This window comes from Hyperolius riggenbachi, chromosome 3 (assembly GCF_040937935.1).
Source record: "Hyperolius riggenbachi isolate aHypRig1 chromosome 3, aHypRig1.pri, whole genome shotgun sequence".
Lineage (NCBI taxonomy): Eukaryota > Metazoa > Chordata > Amphibia > Anura > Hyperoliidae > Hyperolius > Hyperolius riggenbachi.
The window spans coordinates 53,728,113-53,740,274 of record NC_090648.1 but is presented as its reverse complement, the minus strand read 5'-3'; the positions used below and the strand labels follow the sequence as shown (position 1 = coordinate 53,740,274).

Below are 12,162 nucleotides of genomic sequence, written 5' to 3'. Positions count from 1 at the left end.
TACTGGGACATATACCACTGCCTACATATACTGGGACATATACCCCTGCCTACATATACTGGGACATATCCCCCTGGCTACTTTTTCTGGGGACATATACCCCTGCCTACATATACTGGGACATATCCCCCTGGCTACATATACTGGGACATATACCCCCTGCCTACATATACTGGGACATATCCCCCTGGCTACATATACAGGGACATATACCCCCTGCCTACATATACTGGGACATATACCCCCTGCCTACATATACTGGGACATATACCCCCTGCCTACATATACTGGGACATATCCCCTTGGCTACATATACTGGGACATATACCACTGCCTACATATACTGGGACATATACCCCTGCCTACATATACTGGGACATATCCCCCTGGCTACTTTTTCTGGGGACATATACCCCTGCCTACATATACTGGGACATATCCCCCTGGCTACATATACTGGGACATATACCCCCTGCCTACATATACTGGGACATATACCCCCTGCCTACATATACTGGGACATATCCCCCTGGCTACATATACTGGGGCATATCCCCCTGGCTACATATACTGGGACATATACCCCTGCCTACATATACTGGGACATATCCCCCTGGCTACTTTTTCTGGGGACATATACTCCTGCCTACATATACTGGGACATATCCCCCTGGCTACATATACTGGGACATATACCCCCTGCCTACATATACTGGGACATATACCCCCTGCCTACATATACTGGGACATATCCCCCTGGCTACATATACTGGGACATATCCCCCTGGCTACATATACTGGGACATATACCCCTGCCTACATATACTGGGACATATACCCCTGCCTACATATACTGGGACATATCCCCCTGGCTACTTTTTCTGGGGACATATACCCCTGCCTACATATACTGGGACATATCCCCCTGGCTACTTTTTCTGGGGACATATACCCCTGCCTACATATACTGGGACATATCCCCCTGGCTACATATACTGGGACATATACCCCTGGCTACATATACTGGGACATATCCCCCTGGCTACATATACTGGGACAAATACCCCTGCCTACATATACTGGGATATATACCCCTGCCTACATATACTGGGACATATACCCCTGCCTACATATACTGGGGACATCTCTACCCCTGGCTACCAGTTCTGGGGACATCTATACCGCTGGCCACCTATTCTGGGGACACCTATAGACCTGGGGCTACCTATTTTTGGGGAACCACTGCTGTCAGATTGAGTGTATTTTGGGGAACTGCTGCCAGGTAAGAGGTCTACATATTAAGGGGGCATTCTGCCTATTTATGTGAAAAGCTGTCTATTTATGTGCCTCATGACTGCTGAATTTGTCTTGTTGCGGGCCTCATGGTTACTGACTTTGTCTTGTTGGGGGCCTCATGATTTGTTGGGGGCCTCAAGATTGCTGAATTTGTCTTTTTGGGGGCCTCATGATTGCTGAATTTGTCTTGTTGGGGGCCTCATGATTGCTGAATTTGTCTTGTTGGGGGCCTCATGATTGCTGAATTTGTCTTGTTGGGGGCCTCATGATTGCTGAATTTGTCTTGATGGGGGGGGGGGGCCTCATGATTGCTGAATTTGTCTTGTTGGGGGTCACATGATTGCTAACTGCGAGACTATGGAAAAAGCTGAATCATCATCATATGAGACAATAGCATTGAACCTACTTTTTCCACTTTTTAAAACAGAAAATGAAACTGGGAGGTTTAAAAAAAAAATGAATAATTTTTTCAGGAGTACGATGGATGAAATTGTTTATCTTCACAGTTTATTTTCAACTTAATTGTCCATAATGTTCATGTATGAGTTAAAACGTTTGTATTTAGTTTAAATTGCTGTTGGCACTTTGTGATAGTAAAGTGACTTTGCAGTTTGGACACTCGACCTCCAAAAGGTTCGCCACCACTGTCCTAATCTAATGTCCCACCATTGCTTAGTTCATGTAAACTTGTCTCCACCCACGACCACACCCACATTCTGGTTCATGACCACACCCATTATGATGTAGCTCCACGCACTACGCGCGCCACACAGCACCAACCCAGATTTGCAGCACGGCGCGCTACGCGCCCCGCACCGCTTTTCGCTCCCCACTTTTTGCCCAACCCTGGAAAATTTTCTGTGGACGCCCATGCCTGTGGCATCATCAACACCTGTGGCATCACAGAGGAGGAGGTGGAGGAGGAGTTGTCTGGGGAAGAGGAGTCAGATGAGGAAGGTGTTTTTTTTGTGGAGGAGGCAGAAGAACAACCGCAGCAGGCATCACAGGGGGCTTGTGCTGCTCACCTTTACCGTGGTTGGTAGTAGCTGGGGGGGAGGAGGAGAACTTTACTGGGTGGCAACACTACTAGACCCTCGGTATAAGCACAAAGTGGCGGAGAGGTTTCCAAATCACCAGAAGGCAGAAAGGATGCAGTACTTGCAGAACAAGCTGGCAACTATGCTTTACAGTGCGTTTAAGGGTGATGCGACAGCACAACGTAATAAAGGTGCCACTGCCAGTAATCTTCCTCCTTCTCCCATGTCCACGCAAGCAAGGACAGGATGCTCTAGCCGTCTCATGCTGATTTCAGACATGCGGACATTCTTTACTCCAACGCCTCGCCTTAGCCATTCCGGATCCACCCTGCACCAACGCCTCCACCGGCTGGTAGCCGACTACCTGGCCTTAAGTGTGGATGTAGACACTCTGAGCAGCGATGAACTACTGGGTGCGCAGGCTTGACCTGTGGCCACAGCTGTCACAATTTGCCATCCAACTACTGTCTTGCCCTGCCTCAAGCGTCCTGTCAGAAAGGACGTTCAGCGCAGCTGGAGGCATTGTCACTGAGAAGAGAAGTCGCCTAGGTCACAAAAGTGTTCAGTACCTTACCTTTATCAAAATGAATGAGGCATGGATCCTGGAGGGCTGCTGCCTGCCCGAAGACTAAGTCAGTCCCCACACACAGCATCTCTGCCTGCACACCGTGTGACTGCCTTCTCCGCCGCCACCACCAACAGGGTCCAGGACTCAAGGTGGATTCCTGAATTTTTAAGGCTGCTGCAGCAACGGCCACTATAATAATTTTTCTGGTGCGTGTACATGCCTGCCAAATTTTTTCTGGCTGCACTGTGGCTGCAACAACAAAACAAAAGGCATGTACATGTGTCAATTCCCCTTCGTGATTGTTACCAGGCCCAGATTTCTGGGAAGGTCAAAGAGGCCATGGCCTAGGGCGTTAAAACTTAGCAGGGCGCAGGACTTGGAGAGATAAGAGGTCACATATCAAAGTAAATCACCACTCCTGCTTTGCTCTGGTCTGCCTGAATTCCAGAGATCCCTGCATCTCTCTTACTTGTGCAAAGTGTGTGTTATGGCAGTCAGCATCTGCTGTCACCTGTATGATGAGAGGGGACAAACAATCTGCTGTGAGAAGAAAAACATATGGGCTCAAGTAGCAGAACTCTTGAGTTCCGAATAGTTTTTCTCATGCAGCACGCATTCAAGGGCAGAAATTAGCAGCTCTCCCCCTCCCTGACTGATGTTAGTTTATTACTAGTAGGTCAGTGCTGTTAAAGACTTCAGATCTGTTGAATTTATGGCTTTTTTTTTCCTCCTAGAGAATGACAACAACATTCTTTGTGCTACAGTTTAACTCTTTTCTGGCTTTTTTTTGTCAGCAAAGTACTGTGTTAACTATCAGTGAAAGCAGGATGTTTTGAAACAGAATGACAACTGTGTTACATTTATTTATATTTACAAAACAATCAGTGCATCTCCTGCTGACTGTATATATAGCTGTGTGCCTAACATCTTGTATACAGTAACACAGTCTGAAGACGGCTCATTAACCAAAGGCTCACTGTTTTTCTTTTGGTTAGCCAATAAAACGGGTTATTCTGTTACAAAACTTCCTGCTGACTGATTTAAAAATCTGTCTTAAGTGCTAAATTGTCACTGTGTAAAGTACACCTGAGCTTATGCTGGGTACACACAATGCAATTTTCTGACAGCTTTACTGTCAGATCGACTATTTCCAACATGTCCGATCTGCTATCCAATCAATTTTCTGAATGATTTTTCATAGAAGTGAACAGCAAATTGATCGAAAAATTGAAATTAGATCAGACATGATGGAAATAATCGACCTGACAGTAAATCTGTCAGAAAATTGCATCATGTGTACCTAGCATTACAATACATCTATGCCAGTGTGTGTAGTGTCGGATCCTTCTACTTACCTGCTCTCTGTTTTGGATGGGCTTCTCTGCATTGTGCTACACTGTCCCCTATTTGTGGCTCTGATGGCAGCAAGTAGCACAGAGGACAAAGAAGCAGCGATGTCCACTGGGGCTCCTTGTGATTTTGCACTCCTGTATGCATGTGCACAGGAGCCGAGGGAGTGTTATGGGTATGTGTACTTGACAAGTGCTGCTGAGTGCTCATACATGAGCATCATTTCTGAAGTATGCAAGCCCAGAACACTATCGCCTGCTGTGCATGCAGACAGGAGCGCAAAATTACATGGAGTGGACAGAGCATGCACTGCTTCTTTGTTGAACGGGGCAAAGCATCAAAACAGAGGGGGGCCCGTTCAAACTAGTCAGAGTTGGACAGAATGGGGGGGGGGGGCGGTTGGTGACAGCTAGAGGTGTAGCGAACGGTTCGCCGGCGAACGGTTCCAGGCGAACTTAGGAGGTTCGCGTTCGCCTGCACCAGGCGAACTTTTGCGGAAGTTCGATTCGCCCCATAATGCACTATGAGGGTCAACTTTGACCCTCTGCATCACAGTCAGCAGGCACATTGTAGCCATTCAGGCTACACTAAGCCCTGGAGCCCCCCCCCCCTTATATAAGGTAGCCTCCGGCGGCCATTACACTCACTCGTGTGCCTGCTAGTGAGAGGAAAGGGACAGCTGCTGCAGACTTTTTCTCCTAGGGACAGATTAGTTAGGTTCTAGGCTGCTTTGCTTGCTCCTGACTGATCATTATTGCTTTTAAAGCACCCAGCAACAGCTCTTTTCAGAGCTCAACCTGTACCTTTTTTTTTTTGTGTGTCAAACTGACACTTTTGTTGCATGCACAGCCTTGCTAATTGATAGTGTGTGTGCCACTGCCAGCAGCCCAGCACATTGTGACTACCTGTGTGTGTGACAGGGAGCTGCACATTGTACTACCCAGTACTGCATATACCCCAGTACCTGTTGTGTTTACTTAACCCACCTCATCACTGCATATACCTAGCTTTGTGTTGAGTGAACCCAGCTCACTGCATCTAACTACCCAGTACCTGTTGTGTTTACTTAACCCACCTCATCACTGCATATACCTAGTGTTGTGTTGAGTGAACCCAGCTCACTGCATGTAACTACCTGTTGTGTTGAGTGAGAACCCACCTCACTGCATCTTAAGTACCTTTACTGTTGAGAAGGCCCAAACAGCTATGATTGGCAAGAACACCTGAGGAAAAGCAGCACCCCTCAAAAGACAAGGCGCGGAGAACAACCGCGGCAGCCGTCACAGGGGGCTTCTGCTGCTCCACGTTCCCATGGTATTGTTCGTGGCTGGGGGAGGAAGAATGGATACACTTTGAAACAATTTAAAAATACAATTATCTAAACTTTCAAACAATTTAAAAATACAACCATGTAAGCTTTCAAACAATTTAAAAATACAACCATCTATCATTTTCAAAAAATGTAAAAAAAAGGGCAAAAAAACTTGCCCTCCGTAAAACATTCTTGGCAAATGCTTTCGACTTGGTTTGTCTTCCGCTGGCTCAAGGGTCCATCTGATCACAGATGCCTGGTCTGCAAAGCACGGTCAGGGCAGCTACAGCATGGGTCTCAACAGGCTCCCACTTCGGGCCGGAATCCAACCTTCATTCCCCGCGGTGACAATGGCAGACTTTCCCTCCATAACGGATTCCCGTTAAAGGATTTAAAGTTAATTCATTTCAATTAGGGCCGCAAAAGGTCCTCCTGAGTCCTGTATTGTTATTTTTGGTCACTACCTCGGGGCGGGCGTGCATGCCTGCCTGTTGCCCTCCTTTGATGTGTAGTGGTAGACGTTGATCAGGTTCCACACCGGATTCCATCCCTCATTCCCCGGCCATTACCCGGGGTCACAAATGGCAGACTTGCCCACCTCCATATGATTCTCGTGAAAGGAATGTGGTGTCATCTTTGCCCGCCATAACTGGTTCTCGTTAAAGGATTTAAAGTACATTCATTTCAAATACACAGCAGGGCCTCGAAAGTCCTCCTCCTGTATTGTTATTCTTAGTCACTACCTCGGGGCGGGCGGGCGTGCATGCCTGCCCACTGCCCTCCTTGGATGTGTAGTGGTAGCCGTTGCTCAACCTCCACACCGGATTCAAACCCCTCATTCCCCGGCCATTAGCCGGGGTCACAATGGCAGACTTGCCCGCCTCCACAGGATTCTCGGTACTGAACAAGTACACAGCAAGTAGAAAATGTAATTTAAAAACAAAACGTAAGCTTTTTAACAATGCCATGGAAAGTTGAGAAGGAAGTCAAACATTACCTGACATCACTGAGTGAGGAAGAGCAATCTCACCATGTTGCGCAGTAGTCCAGCATGGCCGTCACTACACAAACAGCTGTTTGCGGTGCGTTACACAGTGAGTTTGGTGTGTCAGTGTGAAGCAGTACTCTAATTACACTCCCTGATTGATGTATACACATGGAAGATGTTTGAAAGCATGTTAGGCCTGCAATTTAGCATTCAATGTGATTTCTGCCCTTAAAACGCTGCTTTGCGTCACATCCAGATTTTTCCCCGGGACTTTTGGCATGTATCCCACTCCGCCATGCCCCCCTCCAGGTGTTAGACCCCTTGAAACATCTTTTCCATCACTTTTGTGGCCAGCATAATTTTTTCTATTTTTCAAAGTTCGCCTCCCCATTGAAGTCTATTGTGGTTCGCGAACTTTTCCGCGAACCGAACCTTCCGCGGAAGTTCGCGAACCCGGTTCGCGAACTGAAAATCGGAGGTTCGCGACATCTCTAGTGACATCCGGCCTAGGGCGCTGGAAAGTACAAATCCGGCCCTGATTGTTACCTTGCCGCGGTGAAGGGGCTTGCGTATTACAATGAAGCAATGACCAGCTAAATGAGTTTGTTGGGGTTGGGGGGCACACCTGATTCAAGAAGATAGATAATAAGGTTGTTGCTTCATTGTGGACAGACCAAAATCGATCAGCTGGGCACTCAGTCACTGTTCTGTCATTCTGCTACCTCAGCCTGACCATATGGGCTTGAAAACCGCCATCACCTGCACTCTCGCCATGGTGCGCACCAGTCCAGCGCGGCCGTCACTACACAAACAGCTGTTTGCGGTGTGTTACACAGTGAGTTTGGTGTGTCAGTGAGAAGCAGAACTCTAGTTACACTCCCTGATTGATGTGTACACATGCAATATGTTTTAAAGCACTTTAGGCCTCCAATTTAGCAATAAAATGTGATTTCTGCCCTTAAACCCTGTTGTGCGTAAAATCCGGATTTTTCCCCGGTACTTTTGGTGTGTATACCACTCTGCCATGCCCCCCTACAAGTGTTAGACCCCTTGAAACATCTTTTCCATCACTTTAGTGGCCACAATTAATTTTTGTAGTTTTTAAGGTTCGCCAGCCCATTGAAGTCTATGGCGGTTCGAAAGTTTGCATGTTCACAAACTTTTTTCGTGTGTTCGAGTTCGAGGTTCGCGAACCAAAATCCACGCTTTGCGACAACTCTAAATAGTTTACACAGCAAATCTAGCTGCAAACAGCTTCAACAGTATATGATAATTTCTTCATGTGATACAATGAGAGCAGCCATATTCTGCTTGTCATCATTACACAGGCAAGCTGCTCTGTATCTTCACCCCTCAGCCTGTTAAAACTCCACTCCCCTCTGCACCCTCTTGCCTCTGAAATCTCTTGCTGGGAATGCCTTCTCCTACGCCTTCGGGGAAAAAAATCCTCCTCCCCAGACTGAACTCCCATGAGCACTTGATACACGGGACTCAGAATGCCTAGGCGCTGGAGGAGCTGTGGGCGAGGCTTGTTTAGTTTCTAGGGAATTAGGGTATTAAAAAACAAAAGTATTTGGCTTGAGAAATGCCCTATAAACTATATATATGTAAGGGGCACAATTATGCAATGAGTAAAAGTTTATCTCTGATCCATTTTAACAAAGAAAAAGACATATTGCAGGAAGTACAATGAATAGAAAATATGATTCGCAATATTAGGCATAGTGATAACTGAACATGGTTTTGTTTTTCATACAGTTATGTACCGGTTATTCACCCTGTCCCCAGACCTGGACCCCTTGGAAGAGAAGGTGATTGTTGAAATCAAGGTAAGATAAAAGTGGCTACATAGTGGCTACAAATATCCACTATATAGAAAAAAACGAGTGGCAGAGGTGCCCCCAAAAATTCGTGTCTACAAATACCCACTGACTGGGAGCAGTGATACACTGGCTTTTGGCTAGTGGTTATTATTTTTGTTTAGCATTTATACAGCATCAAGATGTCATGTCACTAACTGTCCTTCAGAAGAGCTCATTTTTTTATATAGTTTATGGATAAGAAGAGACCAATTTCATGTACAACATCCAAATCCAACAAAATACAATGCACTCTTCCCCCCATTTTTAACATTTTACAGATCAAGAACAACCTAAAGAACAACATATTACACAATAAAAATAAACAAAACAAACCCTCCCCTCCCTCCTCCTCCTCCTCCCAATCTATATATTGCATTCCTCTTAATAACTAATCAAAAAAAACAAAACTCACACAAGGATACCCATCCCCAGGGGCGTAACTAGAAATCACTGGGCCCCCCTGCAAATATTTGGATGCCCCCCCCCCCCCCCCCATAGTCTCTCTCCAGTCAAGCCAGCACCATCTGCAGTATTCAAAGCTCTTTATTTCTTTAAAAAAAGCATGACAAGCTTTTCACAGCGACAGCAGCGCTGTTTCGATCACCAGATCTTTCTCAAGCTGTACAAAGTAATGTCACACCATATCAGCTATAACATACCTTTAAATAGCCCCCTCAATATGCCTCCACCAATCAGAATCCAATACCTGTAGCCAATCGGAACGCCTAGGCAGCGAGATGGACCAGAAGGAAGACTGCACCTTCTAATATTTAAATTCAGACATCCCATAATGATGTCCACATCCTCACCTAGACTTCCCCTCCCCCGAGCGGACCTTGTTGAAAACCGCTCTTACCATATGCAAATCATATGCGCTTCTGCGCATTCCATCGCAGTGTAAGCCAGCGTGGAGCACAGCCGAGGCCGCTTCCTGACAGACCAGCGTCACCATGACGCGCAGTCATGTGACCTCCCATCAGGGGGCGTGTACACCGCTCTCCGCTTCGTAGCCCAGACAGCGTGGCTATGTTTACATAGCAACAGCTACTTCCTAGGCACAGAGCCGTCGCCACAACATCAGGTCCTGCGCATCATAGGGAGCGTAAAAATCGCTCACCTCATAAATCAGATGCGCATGGCCTCATAGTAATAATAATATGGGCATATATATCTCTCCAACAAAATAACATTTGCGTGACCCTGGCAACCAAGCCAGCGCCACGCATAAGCATCAAAGAAGCAGCCAGGGCTGATTACTCACCAGCCCACTCACACTGTTAAAATTGATAGGGACAGGGATAAAGTTGCCTTTGCGTCTTCCGGCCACAGGCATCCTTGGAGTCTGAAACATAAATCAAAAACAAAAATACAGTTAAGACACAATATTAAAACCCAACCCACCCATATAACAAAGAAGGACACTTCCCACTAATCTATAACAGAACACTTCCCACTGATCTATAACATTATATTCATATGCATGGTAATAAATTATATTCCCTATTTAGGCCACCCCTCCCCAAAACCCCCAATCTATGAATCCATTCCGCCTCCTTCATAAGTAGCATTTTCTGGCGGTCACCTCTCCTAGGACTTAAAGGGACATGATCGATTACTTGTACCCTCAACTGGGCAACAGAGTGGCCGCATTGTTTAAAATGGCAGGAGACCGCCTGATCCTCATCCCCCTTCCTTATTGCACTTTTATGTGACGAAATCCGATCTCTAAGGGGTTGAGTTGTCTGTCCCACATACCCTAATCCACAAGGGCACTTGAGAAGATAAACAACAAAAGAAGACTCGCAAGTATAATGCCCGTTGATAAAAAATTTCTTACCACTAGAGGGATGAGTAAAGCAGTCTCCTTTAGTAACTGACCCACACATGTGGCAATGCAAACACGGATAAGTGCCCCTCCTGACATTTCTCTCCCCATTTCTTCTATAGGTGCTCATAACCCTATCCCTAATCGTGGGTGGTCGTCTATACGACAAGAGAGGTGGATGTCTAAACTCCTCTACATAAGGAAAGGCCTCTTGCAAGATTTTCCAATGTTTCTTAACCGCATTTCCAATGCGGTCACTCCAACTATTATACGTGGTCACCAGAGGAATTCTAGATCCAACCGAACTCCTATTTCTAATTTGTTTTGGCTTAGTTAGTATCTCCCTTGGGTAGCCCCTCCTTTCAAACTTTGCTTGCATCTGTTCCACCCTCTCTATTCTTTTTTGAGGATCTCTCACTAATCTTTCAACTCTAGCTACTTGTCCTGCAGGTATATTATCCCTAATGTGTCTAGGATGAAAACTACCGTATTCAAGTAGGGAATTACGATCTGTCGGTTTGGTGTACAAATAAACAAAACAAACCCTCCCCTCCCTCCTCCTCCTCCTCCCAATCTATATATTGCATTCCTCTTAATAACTAATCAAAAAAAACAAAACTCACACAAGGATACCCATCCCCAGGGGCGTAACTAGAAATCACTGGGCCCCCCTGCAAATATTTGGATGCCCCCCCCCCCCCCCCCATAGGTGCCAAATAATCGTAATGGGGCAGCGTTTTTACTGTAAATTAATTTAAAAATTAAATTTTTAATTAATTAAATTAATTAAAGTGGGCAGCATTTTACCAGACAATCGTAATGTGGGCCAGAAAATCGTAATGTGGGCAGAGTTCACCAGAAAATCGTAATGTGGGCACCAGTCACCAGAAAATCGTAACGTGAGCAGCAGTCACCAGAAAATTGTAACGTGGACAGCATTCACCAGACAATCGTAATGTGGGCAGCGTTCACCAGAATATCGTAATGTGGGACAGAAAATCGTAATGTGGGCAGAGTTCACCAGAAAATCGTAATGTGGGCAGCGTTCACCAGAAAATTGTAACATGGACAGCATTCACCAGACAATCGTAACGTGGGCAGTGTTCACCAGAAAATCGTAATGTGGGCCAGAAAATCGTAATGTGGGCAGCGTTCACCAGAAAATCGTAACATGGACAGCATTCACCAGACAATCGTAACGTGGGCAGTGTTCACCAGAAAATCGTAATGTGGGCCAGAAAATCGTAATGTGGGCAGAGTTCACCAGAAAATCGCAATGTGGGCAGCAGTCACCAGAAAATCGCCATGTGGGCAGCAGTCACCAGAAAATCGCAATGTGGGCATCAGTCACCAGAAAATCCTAATGTGGACAGCAGTCACCAGAAAATCCTAATGTGGGCAGCAGTCACCAGAAAATTCTAATGTGGGCAGCAGTCAGTCACCAGAATATCATAATGTGGGCAGCACACACCAGAAAATCCTAATGTGGGCAGCAGTCACCAGAAAATCGCAATGTGGGCAGCAGTCACCAGAAAATCGCAATGTGGGCAGCAGTCACCAGAAAATCGCAATGTGGGCAGCAGTCACCAGAAAATCCTAATGTGGGCAGCATACACCAGAAAATCGTAATGTGGGCAGCAGACACCAGAAAATCATAATGTGGGCAGCAGACACCTGAAAATCGTAATGTGGGCAGCAGGCACCTGAAAATCGTAATGTGGGCAGCAGACACCAGAAAATCATAATATGGGCAGCAGACACCTGAAAATCGTAATGTGGGCAGCAGACACCAGAAAATCGCAATGAGGGCAGCAGTGACCAGAAAATCGTAATGTGGGCAGCAGACACCTGAAAATCGTAATGTGGGCAGCAGTGACCAGAAAATCGCAATGAGGGCAGCAGTGACCAGAAAATCGTAATGTGG

The 12,162-nt window shown here is 46.2% G+C and overlaps 1 protein-coding gene across 1 annotated transcript in view; it reads left to right on the top strand.

Annotated features, from left to right (window-relative positions):
- The window catches only part of LOC137562609 (A.superbus venom factor 1-like), a 554,872-nt gene that overhangs the window by 72,660 nt on the left and 470,050 nt on the right, over positions 1 to 12,162 (top strand). The window contains exon 4 of the mRNA XM_068274112.1: positions 8,310 to 8,380. Within this exon, the coding sequence (XP_068130213.1) occupies positions 8,310 to 8,380 (71 nt within the window). The remainder of the gene's footprint in view (positions 1 to 8,309; positions 8,381 to 12,162) is intronic.